General features: G+C 41.2%; 1 protein-coding gene across 2 annotated transcripts in view; it reads left to right on the top strand.

Annotated features, from left to right (window-relative positions):
• The window catches only part of Tbc1d4 (TBC1 domain family member 4), a 63,201-nt gene that overhangs the window by 21,964 nt on the left and 16,176 nt on the right, over window positions 1-25,061 (top strand). Inside the window, exons 8-13 of one of the 2 annotated variants that reach the window (XM_051160914.1) lie at window positions 4,165-4,239; window positions 5,520-5,746; window positions 12,646-12,669; window positions 18,663-18,823; window positions 20,916-21,125; window positions 24,512-24,670. In XM_051160914.1, the coding sequence (XP_051016871.1) occupies window positions 4,165-4,239; window positions 5,520-5,746; window positions 12,646-12,669; window positions 18,663-18,823; window positions 20,916-21,125; window positions 24,512-24,670 (856 nt within the window). Of the gene's footprint in view, window positions 1-4,164; window positions 4,240-5,519; window positions 5,747-8,840; window positions 9,006-12,645; window positions 12,670-18,662; window positions 18,824-20,915; window positions 21,126-24,511; window positions 24,671-25,061 lie in introns of both variants that reach the window. The other variant, XM_051160913.1, reaches the window with a different exon arrangement.

Genomic DNA, 25,061 nt, shown 5'->3' with positions numbered 1-25,061 from the left:
AGGAAGTTCACGCCAGCCCGAGTGTAGCTCATAACTGCTTGCCAGAGCGAGGTGTACTTGTTTATTACATGGGATTCGTGCTATAATTACGTAGAAGCTCAGCTCGTTAACACTATAAAGTGCACCCCAGGAAAATGGCTGGCACAGAAGTTACCAAATAGTCATGAGGTAAAACTGAGAAAGCTGTGTGTTTAGAGGTTAAAGACAGAATCTTGCGTTCTCATTGTCTGCTGCTGTTTCTTGGGTTTCCTGTATGATCACAGGTGTTAAGTATGATTTATTTTTAATACGGTCCTTTTTTTCTGCTCTCTTGAGAGTAATGTCCACTGTGTCCCCAAAGAATTGATGTTTCTTGGTAGAGCTTTAAAGGAACTTTGTTTTATTTTACATAAAATCCAATACACAGACATGGATAAAACACCGCAATGAACAAAATACATGACTTAAGTTGTTTTTTCTCATGGAGATGGTTTGTGACATGGGGCAGGTTGGTATATTAGCTGCGACTGAAAGCAGCAGTCATCAGCTCTTCTGATTGTCTATCAGCCATATAATAATGCAATATTTTATCAGTTGTAAATATATTTTATTTTAGATCTTTTCTTGCTATAATGCAGAGCTGAAGGACTTAAAGAGCCCTGACAAGGTCCTAGGTCATTTCAGGATACCTAACTCTATATACCTAACACAGGTTAATTTGTTTTAGTTGTAATTGCACCTTCTGTAAAGGCCAACCGCAGGAGAGCAGCACTGAGAAGGGGCTGACTTTCTTTTCTTCTTAAAAATTAATTAATTTATTCACCTTACATCCTTATCGTAGCCCCATTCCATCCTCTGCTCTTGGTCCCACCCTTCCTCCTTTTGCCTCTCCGCTAATCCTCAGAAAAGGGGAGCTCCCTCTCCTACCCACCCACCCCACCTCATCAAGTCGCATCAGGACTGATCACATCCTCTTCCCCTGTGCAGCCCAGACAGGGGGAGGGATCAGAAAGCAGGCAACCTAGTCCAAGTCAGGGACAGCCCCTGGTGTTCCCCTTACTAGAGGACCTGCATGAAGTCTGAGCTGCTCACCTGCTACATCTGTGTAGGGGCCTAGGTCCAGCGCATGCATGGCCCTTGTGGTCCTTCGTTCTCTGCCAGCCCCTCTGGGTCCTGGTTAGTTCTCGTGAAGTTCCTGTCACCTCCAGGTGCTTCTGTCCTTCCCCCGACTCTTCCACAAGACTCCCTGTGCTTTGAGCAATGTTTGACTATGAGTCTCTGCATCTGTTTTGATCTGCTGCTGGGTGTAGCCTCTTAGAGGACAGCTGTGATAGGCTCCTGTCAGCAAGCATAGCAGAGTATTGTTACTAGTGTCAGGAATTGGATCTGTCTCATGAGGTGAGTCTCAGGTTGGGCAGCAGGGGCGGGAGGACAGAGAGTCCGCAGAGAGAAGCAAAATCGTGGATGGAGAAATCTCTGTGACAACCTGGAGACATAGGACAGGGTAGGCTTCTGGGAGGATATGAGGGTGACTTTAGCGGAGACTCCTAGTAGCAGGGGCCGTGGAGACTGAAGAGGACACCCTCTAGCTAGACAGGACTTCTAGTGGAGGGAGGAGAACACCAACCCTAACCCACAAAAACTTCTACCCAAAATTTACCCTGCCTACGAGATGTGTAGGGATAAAGATAGAGCAGAGATAGAGCGGAGACTGAGGGGATGTCAGGGGCTCACTTTTAACTGTGCTTCCTGCATTCACATTGGTGTCTGTGCTTTACTAGCTGTGAAGTTAATTTGGCCACGATAATCTATCAGAATTACAGGCCCTGAACTTGAGCTCGGTGACCATGCAGTGTGAAATGCTTGCCATCGTGTTTTATGAGCCATGGCCATGACTTTTATTATTGGTATAGCTGTCATTCTACAAGGGGCCTATGAGGACCTAAAACTCTAATACGTTGACATGGATAAGGATGATCTACACTGTGAAGCAAGCTAGGCTACTGTAAGTGTGAATCACCAACTAAGAGTAAGGAAGAGCTCTTAGAACTCTCAGTAGTAGCCAGAAATCAAAAAGTCAATAGAAGGCTACAAAAAGAAATCATCTGGAAATCAGAACAAAACGACAACTCAGTGGGAAAAAAGTTGAACAATGTAAAAATTTAAAGGATATGCCTGGAAATCCAAATGGCAAATGACAGAGCTCCCAAAAGTGAAAACACAGGTTTTCAAACAAAAAAATTAAAGAAAATATGTTAGACCTAGCAAACATGATTTTTGAGATCTAATGGACTTAGAAAATGCGCATTAGAGCAACTAAATAAAATTCAGATTAAAGCACATTGTCATGACCTTTCTGAATGTTGCTTGAAAGGGGAAGCAGCGCCACGCATACAGAAGCCGTAGAGTTGCAAAGCCTTCACATTGTTGACCAAGGACACTGAGCAAGACTAAGAAACAATGAAGGAAAGTTTTCAAACATCCAAGTGAACTATTAACGTAATGAAACATGAACGTGGAATAGTGACATTTGCAACTATGTAAATCAAAACGAATTACATCTCAACCTTTCCTCTCTCAGAAAGCACCTGGTGAAATGTGTGCCACCCAAATGAGGAAGTGAACGGAAAAAAGAGGAAGGTGTGATCTGAATGCCAGGGGGTTCTCAGGAACTTCTTAGGTTGACAGTGAAGAAGGTACCAGGAAGCTCTGTAGATGGAGTCCAGGTTGGGGCAGGAGGACAGAGGGTACATAAGTGGCAAAGCAAGCAAGAATACCTGTTTCACTGTTTCATCTTCCAGGCCGTGTCTGAACCAGTAAGACTAAGGAATAATGCTATGAGTGGCCTCTTGGAAGCATCAGTATTAATCAGTGGTTCTCAACCTGTGGGTCAATCCCTTTGGGGGAAATCACATATTAAGTATCCTGTATATCAGATATTTATATTATGGTTCATATAAAATTATAGTTATGAAGTAGCAACAAAATCATTTTGTGGTTGGGGGGATCACCACAATATGAGGAACTGGATTAAAGCGGTGAAGCATTAGGAAGGTTGAGAACCAATGGTATAAATCATTTCAAGACTTGCTTTTGGGGGTGTGGTTCAAAGTGTGAGAGAAGCAGGCGACAGCCAAAAGGCTAACAAAAATTTTGTACAGGTTTTTAACGCCCTACCTCTTAAGACCATTCCTCACAGGTGCTTCTCAGCCCCCTTTTGTGTTTGTTTCCTTCGTATGTAGTGTGAGAGGATGTGGGAGGCATCTGTTACATCCTTTTTAGGTTGTGTTGAGATGTCTACCAAGAGCAGTGACGTTGCCTGGCATCTAGTCTTGTAAAGTGAAATGATGTATTGGTGTCGGCAAGTATTATGGAATAATGAATAAAGCAAAATTAATAAATCTTAGGAGGGCTTCTTAAAAAGTTGGTGTGAAGGAGGGAACTCTGGTTTCTGTGCACGCTTAGCCAGTACTCACTCCTGACTTTGACACAGGGCTTGTTCAGACTGGCCTGCGAGTCGCTATGAAGCTCCTGCTGGTCTCCAAGGTGGAACTTGCAATCCTTCTGTGCTGGCCTCCTGAGTACTGAGTACATTATATTCTGTTTTAGCACAGTCACTACACTCCTGTAGTGTGAGTTATGATGTCTATATTATATGGTATGGAAGGCATGTGTAGCTTCACTGGTGTTGTTTAATGTCCTGTCCACATTTGCGTTTGCCTGTGTGAGGTGAGAGTTACTGGCCCTCTCACTGATCATGTGGAGGAGAAACCTTTAAGGCTGTAACCAAAATAACATGAGAATCTTGATGTGTGTGTGTATGTTGTCATCTGACAGCTGGAAGGCTGGAAGAGTTGTAGACGCCGTGTTCTGATGGCTCTTAGTACAGCTGGCAAGTTTGAGGGAACCCAGGGGATTAATTTAATGCCTAAGTAGAGAGAATAACCAAAAATTGCCTTCTGTATTTTTCCTGTAAAACTGCAAGCTGTAGCCGGGCGTGGTGGCGCACGCCTTTATCTCAGCACTTGGGAGGCAGAGGCAGGCAGACCAGGCCAGCCTGGTCTACAAAGTGAGTCCAGGATAGTGAACGTTACACAGAGAAACCCTGTGTAGCAAACAAACAAACAAAAACCAACCAACCTGCAAACTGTAGCCGTAATGGTTCTATTTACCCTCTTCACACAGGGAGCCAATAGAATGAGAGGTCGGCTCGGAAGTGTGGACAGCTTTGAACGGTCCAACAGTCTTGCTTCAGAGAAGGTATCTAGTCATAGCTCCCTGGTTCACCAGACACTGCGGCTTAGCCAAAGCCATGGTAAAACATGCATGCCTAATTATCTTGTGATGAGATACTTTATATCTTTCGATAAATAATCTGTGCCCTGTTGTTAAGTAAGACGATTCTGGGTGTTAACAGTTAATTTCTTATCTAGCTAAGTTGGGACAGGATGTGCCCTCATTGGCTAACTCTGCTCCCGTGCTTTGTACTGAAGATTCATTTGAGTACAGTACTTGAGCAAGTGTTGACCTACAGCCAAGCAAACTAAATCGTCCAGTTACTCCCCCCACCACAGCACCCAAGCTCACGAGCCCCCACCCCTGCCCGGCAACTAGTTACTCTTTTTCTATGTTACTTCTTTTCCTCCTTTTTATTTTTCCTTCATTTCGGCTGCAACATCATCGCCTCTGTCTCCAAGACAGCCTTATTGAGGGTTTCCTGTTTCCTGTTTTTTGCACCTTGGGGCACGATCTACGTTTCTTGTCTTGATGGGATAGTGCTAAAACAATCTTTTTATTTTTATTATTTAAATTAGACTTTTGTTGGCACCAGAGACCTAGTCCAGCTATGTGCCTGTTGTACACAGCCAGGCTCAGCCAGCCAGCTGGGTTTGCTGTGGTGTTCATTTAAGTAGCATACCTGACTGGATTGAAAGATTTATACTGTCTCCTCACTGGGTGGGAGCAGCATTCCAAAGGGCTCCCTTTTGTTCATTTCCTGTTTTTCACATCTTTTAAAAGAAATTTGCCACAGAGATCATGCCACTGGACAGGAACAGCCAGCGTGGGGGAAGGTATTATTTTTCCAAAGGCTTTGCACTGAGCCCCAGGCATGGAGGCTCCATGATATTGTTTTGACATAACCGGAAACATGCAGAGCCATAGGTCACGGAAGCTAAGAGATCCCTGAACAAAGGCTCTGTGCCTTTTTGGTCATGGCTTCTTTTGATCTCTCTGGCAACAATGGGAAAAGTACAGTAGCCCTAACATTTTACCACAGCCCTCTGGGGAAGAGTACCTTTTCTTATCTGCCTTTTGCTTTCCTGCCCATCTTTCCGGATGCTCTGTGACTTGTGCTTATCAGCAGCAGTGGGTTGTGGTGAAACAGATTGGTCTTCATGAGGGTTGAGTAAGAAGAGAAAGAAAACAGTTCTGTCACCAGCCAGGGAGAGGACAGGTCCCCTGTCCCTGCTCAGCCCTGTGCGCCTGTGTGTCTGTAGTGAGCCTGGTAGGGGCAGACACTTTCCCTGTTTGTGTTGTAGGATTTCTCACCAGGGGACTCTCCTCCCGGGACACCACCAGCTTCCCCACTGTCCTCCGCCTGGCACGCCTTCCCTGAGGAGGATTCCGACTCGCCACAGTTCCGACGACGGGCTCACACATTCAGCCACCCACCTTCAAGTTCAAGGAGGAAGCTGAACTTGCAAGATGGCAAGGCGCATGGCTTGCGGTCCCCTCTCCTGAGGCAGGGCTCCAGCGAACAATGCAGGTAGGTCCTGGCCTGTCCCCCACTATGGTACAGCAAAGTCTAAGGTCTTCCTGTTTGAGTCACTTTGGAGTCAGTATGGACTATATTTCATGCTTTAGCCAGATTGTAGGGTTCAGAAGGAGCAGAAAAGTAAGGCATACACTTTCTTCAGTCAGTTAAGGGAAGATGGGTGCGGTTAAGATATAACTCTGTAAAAGTTTTAAGACATTTTAAATGGAAGCTTTTTTAGTTTTTACTCACCCCCTACCCATCCCCTCGAAACAGAGAAAACATGACATGTAATCCTTTTTGCTTGAAAATATTCTGGCACACATTGCACTCTGTCTTTTTAATGCTAGCTTTGAGGAAGTCAGGTCAGCATAAATGTCAAGCCTTGAGCTTCTTGACAGCCTACAATAACATATGAGATCGAAGGAGTCACCTGTGTTCCCTTCACACACTGGATACCGTTTGAGTGTTTTTACGACACAGTAAATTAAAGTTACAGACTGGGAAAAAATCTTCACCAACCCTACATCTGACAAAGGTCTAATATCCAAAATATATAAAGAACTCAAGAAATTAAACACCACCAAACCGAATAACCCAATTGAGAAATGGGGCTTGGAACTAAACAGAGAATTCTCAACAGAGGAATATCAAATGGCTGAGAAACACTTAAAGAAATGCTCATCCTCCTTAGTCATCAGGGAAATGCAAATCAAAACAACTCTGAGATTCCATCTTACACCCATCAGAATGGCTAAGATCAAAAATTCAAGCGACACCACATGCTGGCGAGGATGTGGGGAGAGAGGAACACTCCTTCATGCTGGTTGGGAATGCAAACTAGTACAGCCACTTTGGAAATCTATCTGGTGCTATCTCAGAAAAATGGGAATAGGGCTTCCTCAAGACCCAGCTATTCCACTCCTTGGAATATACCCAGAAGATGCTCCAGCACACAACAAGAAAATTTGCTCAACCATGTTCATAGCAGCCTTATTCATAATAGCCAGAACATGGAAACAGCCTAAGTGTCCCTCAGTAGAAGAGTGGATAAAGAAACTGTGGTACATATACACTATGGAATACTACTCAGCTATTAAAAACAAGGAATTCCCGAAATTTGTGGATAAATGGATTGAGCTAGAAATGATCATAATGAGTGAGTTAACCCAGAAGCAGAAAGAATCAAATGGTATATACTCACTTATATCTGCATACTAGCCCAAGGGGCATGTCCCACGAAAGCCTTCACTTACCAGGAAACTGGGACAGAGGGGAAGGCATCCTATTGGGACTCTAAATGAGAGACGCATGGGAGAACAGCAAAATAAAAGGATCCAGAGGGTCCTAGAAATCTACAAGTAGAACAATATGATAGGCAGATTTGGGCCCAGGGGTCCCGCTCAAACTAAGGCACCAGCCAAGGACAATACAGGAGGTAAACTTTAAACCCCTTCCCAGATCTAGCCAATGGTCAGAATATTCTCCACAGTTGAGTGGAGAGTGTGATACGACTTTCTCACATACTCTGGTGCCTCACATTTGACCATGTCCCCTGGAGGGGGAGACCTGGTGGCACTCAGAGGAAGGACAGCAAGTAGCCAAGAAGAGACTTGATACCCTATGAGAATATATAGGGGACGTAATCCCCCTCAAGAACAGTCATAGGGGAGGGGAATAATGGGAAAATGGGGGGGGGGAGGAATGGGAGGATACAATGGATGGGATAAACATTGAGATGTAACAAGAATAAATTAATAAAAAAAAAAAAAAAAAAACCCAAAAAAAAAAAAAAAAAAAAAAAAAAAAAAAAAAAAAAAAAAAAGAATGATTACTACACATTTTATCTAAAGCTGTATCTGTGAAGGAGATCCTACAAGGAGTCTATAGTTACAGGCATTGTCCTATTAGAATGACCTTCCATAGTATTAAAAAAAATCATTTAACAAAATGATTTGTTGTCAGCTATGAAGGGGTAAAGGTAAAATACAGGGTTTCTCAGCATTTAGCTCAGATTCTGGTCTTGCAGCTAATTTTTTTTTTCCCTCTTTTATCTCTGTGTCTTTCATGAAGACAGCAGAACTGACCATCCCTGCTAGTCAGAGACATAAATAAAACCAACTGAAAGTAAAACATCTTATAAAAAGGCCAGTTTTAATATGAAATGTTGACTTTCATGGTATTTTCATGTTCTACTCTCATGATAAGTTTCCAGGGCTGTTTTCTGATTGATTGAATTCTAAAAACCAAGTAGATTATAAAACACACATGTTACAAAAAATAAAGAAAATCAAAGCAATTACTTGTCTTTCGATCCTCTCTCTGTGTGTGTGTCTGAGAGATTTAGTGTTTATAAGCAAACCAAACTTTTACAAATAATCACTTCATTGATTTTTACCTAAGACAATAAATCAATTCACCGAGCGCAAGCTATTGTCAAGAATCAAAGGTCTCAATCATTTTGAAAGACATATGATGTCTCTCTCAATTCCTCTCTGAGTTTCCTATGTATTGTACCATATACATTCAACTAATATTTCCCATTATCAGTATAAAAAGGTGCCATTTTATGTTATTTAAAAGCATTCTACACTAAGCCCCTCTTATTAATAAAAGCCATGTGGGGGATTTAGAGCTCTGGATTAGCAGTCTACATAGGAAATAACATAATGTTTGATAAGCCAGAGATATTGTGTGTGATGACTGACATCAAGCAAACATGTTGTTCATAAATATTCTAAAGGGTTTGTGTCTTTAGAACAGTTAATCTTTATACTAGTCAGAATTAGTTTACCCTCAGGAAATTGTTTGCCCCTAACTATTTGAGGTTTCCTACCCTGACCCTTGAAGTCTCTTTTGCATGTAAACAAACTTTCTTATCCCAAAGGTTAAGAAACACCACCTGTGAAAGGGTAAAGCTTCAGCGTAGCATTAAGCAGATGACTGCATGCGCCTCTCCTTAGTTTCCGAGTAAGCTCCGGCTCACAGCCTTTCAACGCAAGCGTAAATTAGTAGCAAGAACCTATTTATATGCTTTTTCTTAGTAAATGCAGATTTTGTGGAAATATAAATTTTAAGACCAATTTGCTGTATTTTCTGTACTCAGCATTCTCCCGTCAGCCCGACGCATGTACAAGGAGAGTAATTCTTCCTCCAGCCTTCCAAGCCTTCACACCTCCTTCTCTGCCCCCTCCTTCACTGCCCCCTCTTTCCTGAAAAGCTTTTACCAGAATTCAGGTAGACTGTCCCCACAGTATGAAAATGAAATCAGGTGAGACCGGTGTGCTGTTTGCAAAGCGCCATTTTCTCCACTGATGCATTGATAATGTTACTGAAACGTGGCCGGTTAATTTTAGAGTGATTTCTTGTGCATCCGTGTGCTTGTTCTAACCTGCTTCTAATGTATTGACTTCGGTGCCAAATTAATTTTATTAAGAAAAATAATTAGACTGCTTGGTTACAAATAGTTTTTTGATGATATGGTTATATCTTTTTGAATTAAGTTTTTGATCTAACAAATGCCTTTCTTTAATACCATCCCAGAACCTAAGCTTTGTGTGTTGGGAATCACACCCGGTGCCATCATGCCCTAAGATGCCTTTGCCTAGTCTTGCTTCTACTTTTTTAGGCTCTGAGCATATTTCTTGGCACCCCAAAGCCACTGACTAAGGCAGCTTGCTGACAGGATAGGTGCAATATTTCTTTGTCTGTAAGTACATGGAGTATCTCGAAGGCATTTCTTTGATTTTTGTTTTCTCAGTGACAGGTTTACATTTTTGAGTCTCATTAGATGCAATATGATGGGCTCTCAGAACATGAGAGAGATATGAACCTTGTGGCTTCTCTTTCAGCTTTTGTCTTAGGTATAGAAAGTTTATATATCTTTCATGGTGAACTTTTTTAAAAACAGTATTAGATACACTGAGCTTTTGAGAACTGACTGTTTGTAACTTGAGGTTATATTGGTTGTGCAAATGCTAAGTGCAATATTGTCAGTCTCCAGAACACGATAAGACTCTTCAGAGGGATTGCTGTTGGCTTAACAATCTCAATTTTCTGGCTATTTTTGGTGTCTAGTTTGACTCATTCATTTTTACTACTGTCTAGAAGTCTGCTTAATATGGCACAGTTTATCTGCTTCCCTGTTGATGGACATGTGGGCTGTCTCCAGGTGTTTCATGTTTGGCACAGTTGTAGTCAAGCAGAGGAATCAACTCTGCCAACCAGCGTGTGTACTACTGATACCTTCTTGAATAGTCTTTTGTTTTATTTTCTTCTAGTTGTAAGGCCAGCTAAAAGCTAGCATATAAACAGATAGGCCTCATTATGCTTAGATTGCACACATCCTACTGGTATTTCCAGGTACCGTTGGTCCATATGTGCCCACTCACTCACACTGGATGAATGTGATCAGGAACATGAGCTTTTCTCGTTGAATCAGTGCAGTGTTTCAAGCAACATTCCATTGCTGGTGACATAAGGCCAAGGAAATAAAGACCTTTTAGGAGGGATATTGTTGGAAAGGTTTCTAAGGAAGCTTACTACAAAATAGTATAGTGTAGATGAAGTATGCTGGTGAGTTTAGGGAGCCAAGAGTTTCCACCATCACAGTGTCTCTAACACTTTCCTCTCGCGGGGATGCACGACTTCATTCCTGTGGTCCATTCACAGGGTTTAACTGTTGCATTAGTTGAAGTAAACACATAGGGAGAACCCTAGCTTCGTTTCTTAAGTAAGGAACAACGGTTCTCCCCAAAGGACAGTTAGAGATAGCCATTAAGAAGCTACAGGGTTGGTGGTGCCTGCATGTGGATCCCAGGCCATCTTAGAGGTTTTCATACATACAGAGAGGTTACTTCCATTGTTTAGTGTGAGGTTGTTCATTTGTGTTAGTAATTCATGCTTATGTGTGTTCTATTTTTGATGACCGCTTCCCACATCTAATGCTAATGGAAGGACACTGAGGTCAGAAGGCAGATATACATGAGTTTGGGGTTGGAAAATGTCACTATTTAGTAGTTCTGTCATTTGCAGTGTTGTTTTTGAAGGCGTAGAAAAGTCCTGAATTTCTACAACATTGAAGATTGTAAGTGCTTTTAGATGTTTTTTCAGTTGTGACAAATTCTAAAAATTACAGAGTAAGTTTTCCTCCTCAACTCTTAATTTAAGAGCATAGAGTCAGTAGGCCTAAAGTACAGATTGGGAAAACCAACACCCCAAACCGTTTTCACTGAAGAGCACACCAACCCTAAGCACACAGCTCAGTGGGTCATCAAGGAGAGAACACTGTCACGCCACCACTACTCAGGCCACAAGTGGAAGGGGCACCAGAAGCCTGGTGGCAACTCTCACTTCCTGAATCATTTCCTAACCAACCCTCTGACCTCTCAGAGCAGAGCTGAGTTTGCTGCCTGTGAAAGCTCTACAAAGGGGATAACAGAATGTCCTTTATTCCTATATCTGCTTTCTCTTAACACTGCTCTGTGAGACTCAGTCCTGGTTGTAGGTGTGCCTCAGCACATTTGGTTTCATTGCTATGTAGTATTCTACCTCATATCACAACCGTTCTATGCTGTTATGGATGGACAGGTGGTAATCAGATTTTGGGTTTTTTGGTGACAGTTATTGTACATATTATCAGTTGTACATACACGTGCATCATTAGTGGATATCTGCACTGTGAAAGTATTGGACAAAATGCATATTCTTTGGTTTATTTATCTAACAAGTCATTTATACAGTACTGTACTATTATACTCTTGAAGAGAATATATTTTTCCTATTTGGAAATAATATCAAATTTGCAGAGAATTACAAAATATTGCCGGATTCCCTCTAATCCTTTATCTTGATTAGTCCATTTTAAACCTTTTGCTGTATTTACATTATATATTTACAAAGCTGTCTCTGTGCACAAATATTTATGTATATTCTTCAGTCAAGGCTATGTATGAGTAGATTGTATTATGCCATTTGCTCTTGGTACATTAGGATGTCTTTCCCAAGAGTGATGACATTCAAGAGCTCTGAACTCTACATCTCTCTTTAATACTTTTTATAGAAAGAACATCATGTATGTACAATTACTATGATACCTTCAACTACTCATAATAATGAGGGCATGAAGTATATAATATTACCAGTTATAATTTTCCTGTCACTTTGATACCTAATATCTTATTAGTTGTATAAATGAATCTTGACATATTCATAGTCGAATAGAGAATAGGACAGACAGTGTTGTTACTTTTGGAAACAAGGCCACTGTTCTGAATTTTTCAATCTTGTTAGGGTACTGAGAAAACTGAACCAAGATCTTTTGAATGGCACAGTCAATTTGTTGGTTTTTAGCTTCATTTGCACAGATTTGAAATTGCAAAGGAAAAGGAATGAGTATTTTTCTTATTAATATCTTAATTCAAATTAATTTTGAAAAGGTAACACTTTCTTGGTATCTGAGTCATAATTGTGCCTAACTATTCATGTTTTCATAATGTATCTTCACCAGCTATGATATTTCCTTTCCAGCCACAGACTCCTGTGTTAGTGAGGAGTTGCTTTTCAAGTTTTAAGCTTATGTTTAAAAATGATTTATATTGAAGTTTCTTGATCAAAGTAAATGGCTATTTTAAAAAGTGATACTCATTGCTTCTATTCTCTTATAAAAATTTAGTGATAAAGACTAAGGTATTGCTGCTAAAGTATTTATGGTATAGCTTTTATTTTATACTTCTTGTATTCATTGATAAATATATATATATATATATATTTTTTTTTTTACTATGGCTCACTGTTGAATTACCTTGCCTGTGATTTATTGATGATGTATGGAAACGCCTTTTTACTTTAAGTCCTGATTTGGGGCAATTGTCTCTCTCTGTGCTAATGCCATTCCTTCTTCCTGCTGCTAGACAGGACACTGCTTCAGAATCAAGGTGACTAACGCTCCGAACACTTTCACTTAATACTTTTCAGATTTCCCAGTGGCTAACTGCGCCAGCTAAACACACAATTCTGGTTGTCTTCTGAGTGCATGCTGTCATTCTCCGTGCTCTGAGGGCTGTGGAAATGGAAATGCGCCCCACGGTGTAATCAGAGATCACGGAGAGCCATGCACACTGTTATTGCAAGCTGAAGTCCTGTTTCTACTCCGTTCTGCATTGAAATTCCTTTAAAGCTGAGGTCCCCAAGAAAACACTAATTAAAATGTAAAGTTACAATAGTAAATTAGCTGGTGAGAGATATTTATGTGCATGAGAGATTATTATTAATTTTCTGATTTCAGAAAGAGAGAAATGAAGGCCTGAGGAGACACACCAATGCAGTGGGATCTGGGGAGGGGCGCAGTCTGTTTCTCCTCTTCATAGCTGCTGTCATATTGGTTTCTGTGAGCCGCTGCTAATACCTTACAGATGTCCCATTGGCCAAAGTCAGGAAAACACAGAGTTCCTGCTTATAGACAGGAAGGGCCATGGTGACACCTCTTCCTGGAGAATCACTCACTTTCTCTGAAAAATATCCAGAATGATGCAGGCCAATGTCACTATAAGCATCTGCTCTCTGCGTACTCTACTTTCCGCACTCTGCCAGCGCCATCCGTCTCACGAGAACACATGCTGTCTCCCTGTCAAAATCTAACACTTTGTAGTTGCAGTAAAAGCACTAAAGATTGCACTACAATGAGTTATGCAAGGAGAGAAACATCTTCAGAGACTCACGTGGCCACAGTGCTAAGATAAGAGGATACTCTTTTGAAAGTTACAGTTGACAGCACTTTGTGTGTGTGTGTGTGTGTGTGTGTGTGTGTGTGTGTGTGTGTGTGTGTGGCAGGCGGGGGAGGGTAGTTGTACATACGATCACTTAAAGACTCTCTCCCATTTCAGAAGTCTTAACAGAAGCAAGAGCACAGTTCAGTGGCAGAGCAGTTGCCTAGCATGGACAAGACTCTGAGCTTAATCTCTAGCACTAAAAAGAAAAAGAAGTTATAAGTCTAATATAAGCATTTTGCCTATTGTCCTTGGGGTTTGAGCATTGTCTAGCCTACAATTTTGTTTTACTTAGCAGTACACTGACTCTGGGAGAGGTTGTATATTTTACTAGGTATGCTTTTATTTATCTTACGTTTTCAGGCATCTGAATAAACATATATCCTACCCAGAGATATTTTAAACCCATTGTACAAAATATGTTTTCACTATCTGCATTCAGTGTGTAGAGTTTAGAGTACAAAAGTCTTCGTTTTTCTTGTTATTTTTTTCCTATGTGCTGTTTGACTAACTAACCTCTCATATTCGGTTCACACTCAGCTACTGTGGTGATTTCCGCTGCAGTGGTGGAATCTGAGTTCTGTTTGGTTAGTAAAGATTTTCCATAGGATGGCAGATGTTTGCTCAGTTGAAAGCCAGAACTTTCATAGACTGTGGCTGCTGCTGCTGCGGTTATAAGTCAGTGAATAGCGTGCATCATGTAGGAAAGAAGTAAAGTTTCCTCAGTGTGTTGTCCCATGCAGGCTTCTTAAGATGGTCCCTGGGGTGCAGGGGGGTGGTTCAAGTTTTGATAAGTGGCTGCTTTTGGATTAGTGAGGTGTCGTTATTTGTCTCAATTTGCAATGCACTGTGATTTAGGCAACGGTTTTGGCAGCAGGTAAGCCCTGGATTTTAACTTTATGATGGGTGCAAAGAGAGGTGCAAGAGGGCCTAGGAGACAGTTTGTTGCTCAGCAGAGCAAGCTGTGAATCTGGCAAGAGAATTGATCTTAGTGCAAAGTGGACCTCTCTCGTCTTGGTAGGAGACTTGTCCCCAGCACACCTTCATTCCATATGGTAGCCAGTGGATTGATTCTTAATTAAGCAAGCAAGTGTATAGTAAAACTTCTATGTGCACAGAAGCCCAGTGTAACAGTAGTTGACGAGATCAGGGCTACACCTGCTTGCTCGAGGCTATATCAAAAGCTAATCATCTTCAGGCACTAGTTATCACATTCTAGATAAAGTTGAATGAGCGAGCGCTCTGTACAGAGCACTGGCTCCTTGGCCGAGGTGGTGATAGCCATGTGTGTATTCCCCCCTCCTCCTACATCCCTACATCCATAGTGCTCCCCAATTGTGGTCCCTTTTTACTGCATCCTAGTCGTAGGAAGTACATAAAGACTGTACCAACCTGCTAACGGTTGCAAGCTCTCCAAGCTGTACTTCCTTCCTACTTACTCATTTTTAATTTCACAAATTTCTAATAGAAGGAGTCATGGCAAGGAATGCTTTCCCTCACTATCCCCTAGGGAGCACTTTACACTGCACGGGTTGGCAATACAAATCGCAAAAGGTGGTGGCCTGGGGTTACACGGAAAATACGAGGAAAAAAATATATAGTGTGTGTTTCTGATTACTTTAAAAATACTTACATACATGTATGTATAGTCTACCATGATGAGGTATTTTTATCTCATCCTTTTATAAATAAGCATATTTAAGCATATTTAAAAATAAGCATATTCATTTTATAGTTCCCGTATTGCAAAGCAAAGTAATGAGACATTTACATAAATAAATCACTATGGTGCTTTGACATTACTTCTTTGTTGGAAAATTTTCTCAAAAACTGGGTAAGACCTATCAAAACTTTCATGTTAATGAAAAACTTGGGGCCATTCAGAACAGTGCGGAGTGTGTGCTGTGCATTTTTCGTCTTCAGCATCATCACTATCATCGTAGACACCACAGCAGTCTAGTTTTGATGTTATACTTGCCCTAAATCTTAAATATAAGGAAGTTAAAGTGAAAGCTAATGTAATTAAAGCAAAAAGACAAGAGGAATTAAAAAACAAAACAAAACAAAACAAAAAAAGGCATTCTTCATCTCTGTACTACATTCATCCCACATCCCAAGTCAAAGTCTAGAAAAATCAGTGTACAATGTTTCACACAGTTTTCAGTTCCTTAAATGACCACTTTCACTGTGCAGACTTCTGACCACGTGCTGGTCCCACAATGAGCTGTGCTAGCTGCATATACTCACAACCTGGTTAAGCCTTTGCCTAGAAGTTGTCTTCCAATTGCATTTACAACCACATGCATTTCCTCTAGCATTAAATGAAACAGGTAGATTTCACCTCATTTCAGAAACAAACTAATTTTGAAGATGGAGTAAAGGGTCCATATTCTACTACGTACACATTTCCTTCCTGGATTAGTAGTATACAATGTAACCACTGAATTTTGGCAATTAAATTTCAGATATGGATGAAATTATATGCCATCTGCCAGTTTATTCACATTACTGGGCTTGAAGTCAGCTGCCGGGAAGTGTGCCAGTGTGCATTAGTGGTGTAAACACAAACCCATTGTTTGTGTAACAACCACTGTAAGGGTTGCTTTTGGTGGACAGCAATGCAACTGGTGTGGGTCCTGGTCAATTTTGTTTTCAATACTTTCTAAACATTCAGTATTCTCTAAGTAAAGATTTCATGGTGATTTTTATTAAAAAGTATTTTAGTTTCTCCCTCAAAGTATAAATATGTCAGAATCTTTGGGTTGTTTTAGTTTAGTTTTGGTAGAACAGTGTTGAGCAAGCACCCGCGAGGCACTGCCACGGGTTCTCTGTCAGCACTCAGGATTCCACTGAGTGTTCAAAATGCAAATTACAAATTAGAAAATTAGATGCCCTTCTATGGGGAGGAACAGCACCTAGTAGAAAAAAGAAAGTTGCTTTATTTATTTATTTTTAATTAACAATGTTGCCATTGTCAGTGCCTACCATTGCTGTTGATGGCTCAGTGTAGTCTTTCTGGAAGTAGCTTCTAGAACTTCCTGCCAGAAAGACATAAGGTAGATTACCAGGGAAGGATTTGAAGGAGGTAGATCTTTTATTTATTCTTGATATTTTAGATTATTCAATATTTTCTTTGTCTGTTTTACTTAACCTTCTATATAAATTCATATGGTTGTATAAAATACTCATATATTCATTGGTTATTAGTACAGTTTTATTAATTAGTTAATTTTTTTACAGTTTTATTTTCTAGTGGTTGTTTCCTACCACAAGGTAGCAACAGGCCCAGGAACAAAGTGTTTAGTAAGTAACTCCCCAGGGTAGCATTGCAGAAACAAAGGCAGAGAATAGTCCATGAGTATTCAGGACATATGAAGAACATTTGAAGCAAAAGTGCTGAAGGGGAATTGCTTGAACAATAGCTTCCCCAAGCCGATATAAAGGTGAAGCTTTTCAGTATTGCAGAGACTTTTGAGCATTGGCCACCAGTGGGGTCATCACCTAATCCAGGATACATATCCAAGGGGATGTGAGTACATGAGATGTGTGAATCAGCTCCTTCCTAAAGTAAGACAGCCTGACACTTGGAATATGCAAGTTAGCTCATCTTTATGTCCTTTGGTTGAGTGCTTGCCCAGCATTCATGAAACCCTAGAGTTTGATCTGCAGTTCCATGTGGACTGGAGACAGTGCTACACGCGTGCCATCCCAGCATTCAGGAGGTAGAGGCAGGAGCATCAGCAGTTCAACGTCCTCCTTGACTCCATAAAGCGTTTGAGAGCAGTCTGTGCTACATAAAAGTCTGTCTCAAAAACAAAAAACAACTCAAAACAAGATTAGTGGATGGAGAAGGAAGAGGAGGAGAGAGAAGGAAGAGGAGGAGGACACAACTGCATTTCCCGATAACCTTAAGTGTAGAGATACAGAGTATATACGAGGGGAAATACAATGGGCAGTTATTGAAGTTTCCTCCTTTTAGCAGTTGCATCAGCACTATTGAGCTCTGCTGAGGATCTGAGAGCCAGTGGCTTTTCCAGCTGAGTATTGTTTCTGAGCTAAGGCAGCCTTTTGTGGGTATCGCCTCCTGTGAATAGTGCTGTCTTCATCGTTCTGCCAGGACAGATCAAAGACTTGGAAACTTCAAAAAGTAAAATGCTCTCAGCTCCGACATCAGCTATCATCATCTTCTATCTGCAAACAGAGTTGGTCTCAAGAGTAACTTTGAGGCACACTGACTTTCACCTGCCCATAGCCAAGCGAATGCAGAAGTGGCATTTTCTTAAAAAAAAAAAAAAAAAACCAACAACAACAAAAAAACCCGAAGCTCTTAGAACAGAACAGAATTGCTAAATGCGTTTCACAGGGCACCAAGGCACAGTGACGGGACAGTCCTCCCTGCTCCCACGCAAAGCTTCGAGATTTTAGGTCAGTTTGTTTATCTGCGTTGGATAATATCTGTCCGCTATTTCCCTGGTGGGAAATCTCAGTGCCCAGGAACACGTTGCATACAAATCTGGTTGTTGTTATTATTATTATTAATTTATTTTTTTAACCTAGAATATCACTGTGTATCTTTAGTTGGCTCGGAATTCACAGAGATCTCCCTGCATCTGCACCTCTCGTGCTAGTATTAAAGGCGTGCACCACCATACCCGCCTGGTCAGCTGTTTAAAAGTATTTACATATAACTTAAAAATAGCCCTCAAGTTGACCGTTCTGCCTGTGTTTGGGTTATTTATGCCACAAACTGGATGGATGGCAGCTGTTAATCTTAGCAGGCACATAGGGTTAAAGCAATGTACCTAGGATGATCTGTAAGCAAAGCTCTTGGGATAAAAGATAAGTTGTTTTCTTGGCAATGTATGGACTCATTACTTAAGCAGTTGCTCCTCCCCTGCGTAAGGACCAAGGTTCCTCAGATTAGACCAGGGCTGGCTGCCTTCTAAGGAAGGAGTAGAAACAGCCGACTTTCTGTGCCTGAGCTGTGGCCTGGATTGCAGTGTTCTCAAGATGTGGCGGCAAAAGGGCTGGCATCTCCTCTCTCCATGCTGCCTGTGCCTTGTGCTTGCCTGCGGCAGAACTTTTGAATGGCTTGCGCTCCCATCACTCTGTGAAGTGTGTGTGTCTTCCTCACCAGTTACACACTTGTTGGCATTCTGCAGCGATGGAGAAGGGAGGAAAAGGACCTCATCCACCTGCAGCAACGAGTCCCTGAACGCCGGAGGGACCCCTGTCACTCCTCGCCGGATCTCGTGGAGGCAGCGTATATTCCTCCGGGTTGCATCTCCTGTGAACAAGTCCCCGTCAGCCATGCAGCAGAGAGGTCAGTGTGCAGTCCTTCAAGAGCTCCTCCTCACGAGTGTCCCTAAGCTGGGGATGCTTAATGCGTTGTGACTTAGGGGGACGGGGGAATAAGAGCTTCTGCTGTGCCCTGTAGCAGCTTATTAAAGTGATCACTTCAACACACATGAGACTTCATAGCTCATATGTGCTTGGATGGGTGCACGAGTGAGTGAGACTCCTGACTTGAATGTCGTTCTACAATGCTAGGCAGCTATGAGAATGCTGCGTGCTAGAGTCATACAAAGTGACAGACAAATTGAACAATAAAGAAGTGGATAGATGGCACAGGTAGCATAGCAACCAAAAGGGAGCACGGGAGCTTTCTGTGATACATTAGACCTAGTAAAAATCAGAGGAAAAAAAAACCAACTAAACAAAACAGCAGTAAACAAAAAGGCGTAACAGAAAGAGAGCACACTTTAATATGTATGTATGAGAGCCAGAAAAGGATATGTAAGACAAGAAAAGTAAACAACTCAATGGTGCTTTTAGAGGAGCTTAAATTCCTCTCTGACAATTCAGTATAGGGAAGCGAAGTACAAGTAATAAATGAATAATGCAAATGAATAAGCTTTATGTAACACTGATGAAGAATTTGCCCTGTAGAGAAAATTCATCAAATTTGAGCACATAGGAAACACTCACTCAAATTAGTTATATACTTGGCCAAAAGAGACATTAGAAAGTTTTACACAATTGTGATCCTGTGCACTTTATTATCTGATCATGGTGAGGAGGAAAGAAACACACACACACACACACACACACACACACACACACACACACACACACACACACACACACCCGGAGGGAGGGAGAGAGGGGATGAGAGAGAGATTGGTGAGTGACGGCAGGAGTGGGGAAAGATGGAAGACCAGGCTGGGGAACAGCTCAGTGCTACACACTTCCCAGCCCCTGTGAGATCCCGAGTTCCACCCTGATCACTGGGAAAATGAGGTTGAAACATTTTGTGAACTTGAAAAAAATTGTATTGTTAGAATCTAGAAGGAAGGTGACAGTTCCTGCTCTGAATGTCACAATCACATGGTATTTCAAGGGCTTCATGGCCTTGTCTGCATTGACCTAAAACCAAAAAATGAGAAATCAAGGATGCTGACTGTCAAGAAACTAGGAACATTAAGCGTACATACAAACACAGGAAGAGCACTAGCCTAAGAGCAAAGATCAGTGAAGTTACAAACAGACTCAAACACCATTGCTAAAGGTCACATGAAATCTGCCTAGGAGGGCCCCAGGGATTCACAGGAAAAAAAAAAAAAAATTACCCTCGCTTTGGGAGAAACAGGAAAGTTCTAGATTTGTGTTGAGAGATTGTTCAGGTCAGAAATTGTCAGAGACTAAGCAAGACTCAAAGTGGGAAAACCGACTTGAGGTGATCTTGACAGGATTTTAAATGCTATTCATGGAGAGCTACAGCTAGTCTGTCTGTCTGTCTATCATGTATCTATGGATGTCAGCCATAATTGAAATGCTTTAAGAGATAGGATCACTCTGTTAAGAAAAAAAAAAAATAATTGGCATATTCAGAGAACAGCTATAGTGGAGGGAGAAACAGTTTGGGCAAGTCAGTTAAGGAGTCTGTGCCTGAAAGGAAGGGCCTGGGTGCGTTGCTCAGTGTGGAAAGGCCCCAGCACTACTCATCTGCGGTATTCTGTGAGACTCAGCTCATAGACAGGGACCTCAGGAGATCACACCTCCTCTCACAACCCCGTGTTGAACAGGCCGAGAACACACAGCGGCAAATTGCAGAAGTGTCAGCCTCTGTGGAGAAGCCAGTTAATTTTGTAGCCACTTGCTCATATGTCTTTCTGGGTGGAAAGAAGAAGTGGTGACCTGATGTTTTTGTTTCACTGCAAGAGGGAAATCTGGAAGGGGAATTCAGTCTGAATTTACTCAAGTCTCAAGTTCCAGTAATTCAGAGCTACTAGACAAGCAGTAGTGTGAGCACCTTTACGTGTGGAAGCTTGTGCTGTGCAGCGTACATTCTGCGGGGAAGGTCCCCCAGTGTGGTGACCACTGAGGGATGCCTCTTACTGTCTTCTTTTCTGCAGATGGGCTTGACAGGACTGAACTGCTCCCGCTGTCCCCTCTCACCCCCACCATGGAGGAAGAGCCTCTCGTTATATTCCTGTCTGGTGATGAGGACACAGAAAAAGCTGAAGAAAAAAAGAAATCAAAGGAACTAAAGAGCCTGTGGAAAAAAGCTATCCACCAGCAAATCCTGTTGCTTCGAATGGAGAAAGAGAACCAGAAACTGGAAGGTTAGCTATTCACACAGGGCTGAGGGCTTCCGGTGTGCTCATTCGCAGGGGCTACACACTCTGTTTGAAGATTGGTTCGTTATCGTTATTAAGGCTTGAGAAAGATGGGTTTAAGATATTTGCCTTTTTGTATGAGAGAGTTGAAATATCAGTAGCCTCTTGGGTCAATCCATGGGATCCTTGTGTCTTTAGAGTTGTTTTACTTACATTTAGAAAGACATTTAATAATATTGCACAGCACTTAAGAAACTGTGGGACATGAAAAAGCAAAATCTTTTCTTGTTGAATGAGATCTGTCAACTTCCAGGTATATTTATTCATTCTGAGAGAAGTGTGCATGTTTCAAGCAAATTGGTTTGCATTTTATCCAGTTTAACTATTGTCAGTTAAATGACAATTAAATCAAAGTTCCTAGGTTTTATTAAGGTTTTTATAAATTTCACATTAAGATCATTTTCAAATCACTAAATTTATAACCCAGTATTTGTAAGAGCTGGTGTGCTGTTAGTGGCACTCAACTGCTAAGTTTATGTATGCTAAGTGCCTCAGAATGTGTTTTTCAGCCCCATGAGAGAATAATGTTATTTGTCTCAGTTCTAATAGATCCATATACAAAGGTCTCAGATAGCACCCAAACCCAAAACATACTCAAATGCCACTATTTTGGCCAAATTGATTCACCTAAAAGGTTTGTTTTGCTGTCTGTGAAATGAACAAATAGCTTTAGTGGGCTCTTGACTCCTCAGATTTCTGATGTTTGTACAAAGTTTTTTCTCTCCCCTTTGCTTTTATTGTGTTGTCGTCCAAAAGACAGTTTCTAAAATGTAGGTGTTCACCTTCTGAGTTTATTTTCTGCCATAGCATCCTTGCTACTGTACCTCAGTGCAGTGCAGTTATTTGTTTATTTATTTATTTTTAATACCATATATTTAGTTTGTAAGCACATAGTTTATTTTTATTGTTATTTTCTCATCAGAATAAAAAGTACACAAATTGCTAAACAGCTACAAGAAATAAATCTTTTCTGTAAAATTAAAAACTCGATCAGCTGTTTGTATGACCATGGTACACCTCTGCAGCTCTCAAAGACAGGAATTCATAGTTTCAGCAGTTGGTTTTATGTTGAATATCCTCGACATAAAAAAGTAGTTGGCAAAAAAAGGTGATTAGTGTTCTTTTAAACGTCTACCGCATGAAGTGAACTTCAGTTGAGAATGTGTACAAATAGCCTTAGAATCACGGGCTATTTGAGTGGACAATGGCCTTACAGGTTGTTTAGCTCAGGCTTTGTTCTACAGACCCGTTAGTAACTGGGGCAGGGACACAAAGGAGTTCAACATGGTGGCACGTAAGAGGAACAAGTTCTAGAACACGGGCCTCCCTGTTAGAACGCTCACGCTTTGGAGTATGCTACAGTAGTTCTGAACTGTGTGTTTGTATGAGCAGACGGAGTGTTTTAATAGAAATGAGTCCATGTCTACTCTGAGGTCAGCTACACTATATAATTTCACAGGGGCAGGACAGAGATGGTGATAAAAACTCGCAAAAGGTGTTAGCACCTTCATGTTGAGCCTGAGCAGAACAGAGAACACTCAAGTTTGATGGCAGTCATCTCTCAAAGTCTCCTCACACTGAAACAGCCAAGAGATTAGTATTCTTACCGTTTTGTCCTCAGGCACTGTGGCTAGCATATAGCAGGCTCTGAAGATGATTTGGGATGCATAGTGACAGAGGAGGCGGTAGGAAAAATAGCTAAGGAAGTATGCTTAGTTCCCCAGGAAACACACTGTTGGTAGTGATGTAGTAGGGCTGTGGTTACTGTTTGCTTTGGCAGACCTCCTTCTGTGAAACAATTGGGTTATCCCAGACAGGCACCCAGCAAATACCCAGAAGCAAAGCTGACCTGCCCTAGAAAGCCACCTAGTGGAATCCAGGAGGAGTATTTTTATGGTTGATTTGTCTTTTGGGTGTGTCCAGATTTTTAAATGGGAAGCTTTACTGCTCTGCTTGAAGAATAAGTGTGGTTTAAGATAATTTCCTTTTCTGGGATGGTTTCAACTGCGTTAAGTAAAGAGTAACATTCACTCTGCTACTGTTTTTGTGCTGTCGAGGACTTTGGATACTTGACGGAGATTTGTGTTTCAGAAGGTAAGCTGCTCAGTGGAGAACCGAGAGCTTCCGGGAGTGGAGACCACTCCGCTTTCTCTGAAGGGACCAGAAGGAAGGGGAGATGTGCACACCTGTGTCTGGGTCTCTTTCCCTTTGGATTCAGTTATTTAACATAAAGCCAGATCAAGACAGTGGGTGCTTTTGTTGGGCATTCCCTTTATAGAGTCTGGGCTTGTGCTTTTTTAGATCACCAAGTAAGAGATAATTCTGCGTCGTTTAAAACACGCAATAGAGTGTGGACCTTAATAAAATGAATGTTCTATTGTACGGTTATTAAGAATAGAGGTTTGGGTACATAGCTCACTGTAGGACATGTGCTTAGGCTGCACAGGGCCTCGTGCTCAATTCCCAGCACCACAAACAAACAAAACATTATTAAAAATGAGTACAGGAAAGCATAAGCTAGTGTTAAGGAGAGTGTGAATACTCTTCAAATAGTAAGAGGGATGCATGATACTCTTAAGGTAAAATAGTTTTCAGATTAAGGTTAATACATGAGGGGTTGCCTCCATTTATTTTATACAGGAAATATGTATATGTGTATATACATATACATACACACGCATACACACATATATATGTTTGTGCTGTGTTCATGGCATGGCATGACTATGGAGGACAACTCTGAAAATCTACTTCTCTTCTTTCACTATGTGGGTGCCCACGCCACATTCAGGCTTGGTGGCAAATGTCTTGACAAAGAGAGTTATCTTTTTAACCCCAGTTTGCATTTTATACTTAGCAAAATTACTAAGTATAAAATAGTAAAATGTTCTTATTTATTGTATGTACTTTCTCATAGAAATAACTCAGCATTTTAAAAACTTCCTATATTTTCCTCAAAAAAAAATGTAAAAAGATTTTCCTTATTTTTATGTACATGGTGTTTTGCCTGCATGTCTGTCTGTGCATCACCTGCATGCAGTGTCTGTGTAGGCTATAACAGGGTATTGGATCCTCTGGAACTGGAATTACAGGTGGCTGTTAGCTAGCATGTGGGTGCTGGTCCTTCATTCCAGAACTTGAGTCCTCTTAACCACTGAGCCATCTCCCCAGCCCCATTTGCTCAAAATTTTCTCCAGAGTAAATGTCAGTGGTTGATTTCTAAAAGTAATTAGGTATATTTTAATAATGCATACAATAGTTACACTACTGGGTTTTAACAACAGGCTGGTTTTGATTCCTTTTCTTTCCTTCTCTCTTTTTTTTTTTTCAAGCAAGAAGAGATGAACTCCAGTCTCGAAAGGTTAAGTTAGACTATGAAGAAGTTGGCACATGTCAGAAGGAAGTCTTAATAACATGGGACAAGAAGTTGTTAAATTGCAGAACTAAAATCAGATGTGACATGGAAGACATCCACACGTCCCTTAAAGAAGGTAGTCACCATTTTCATAAGCTTCTATTTAAGGAAAGCTGGGCAGATGGTTCTGATTTATGAAGTAGAAACACAATATTGTTCTGTAACTTGCTTATAGACAAAGGAAATTAGTGTGCTGTGTGGATGCATGGGTTTGTTCCTACCAATTGCTTGCTAATAGGATCCATAGAAATGGATGATGCTCTTCCCATTAAGGCTGCAGACTTTATTCTGTTACTCCTCATACTCACTGCAACTTGTCTGATGCTTGGCATTCTTGCCTACTGGGGAAGAGATGCATGCCTTGGGATAAATTTTTTAATTGTTGCCATAAAATAGTGCATGTATTGACTCATTGTCATCATTAGATCAGAAATATCTAGTTACATATATTTATTTATGTATAACTT

Source organism: Acomys russatus, chromosome 18, assembly GCF_903995435.1.
Source record: "Acomys russatus chromosome 18, mAcoRus1.1, whole genome shotgun sequence".
In the NCBI taxonomy this organism is placed as follows: Eukaryota; Metazoa; Chordata; class Mammalia; order Rodentia; family Muridae; genus Acomys; species Acomys russatus.
This window is presented reverse-complemented; position numbering and strand designations above follow the sequence as displayed.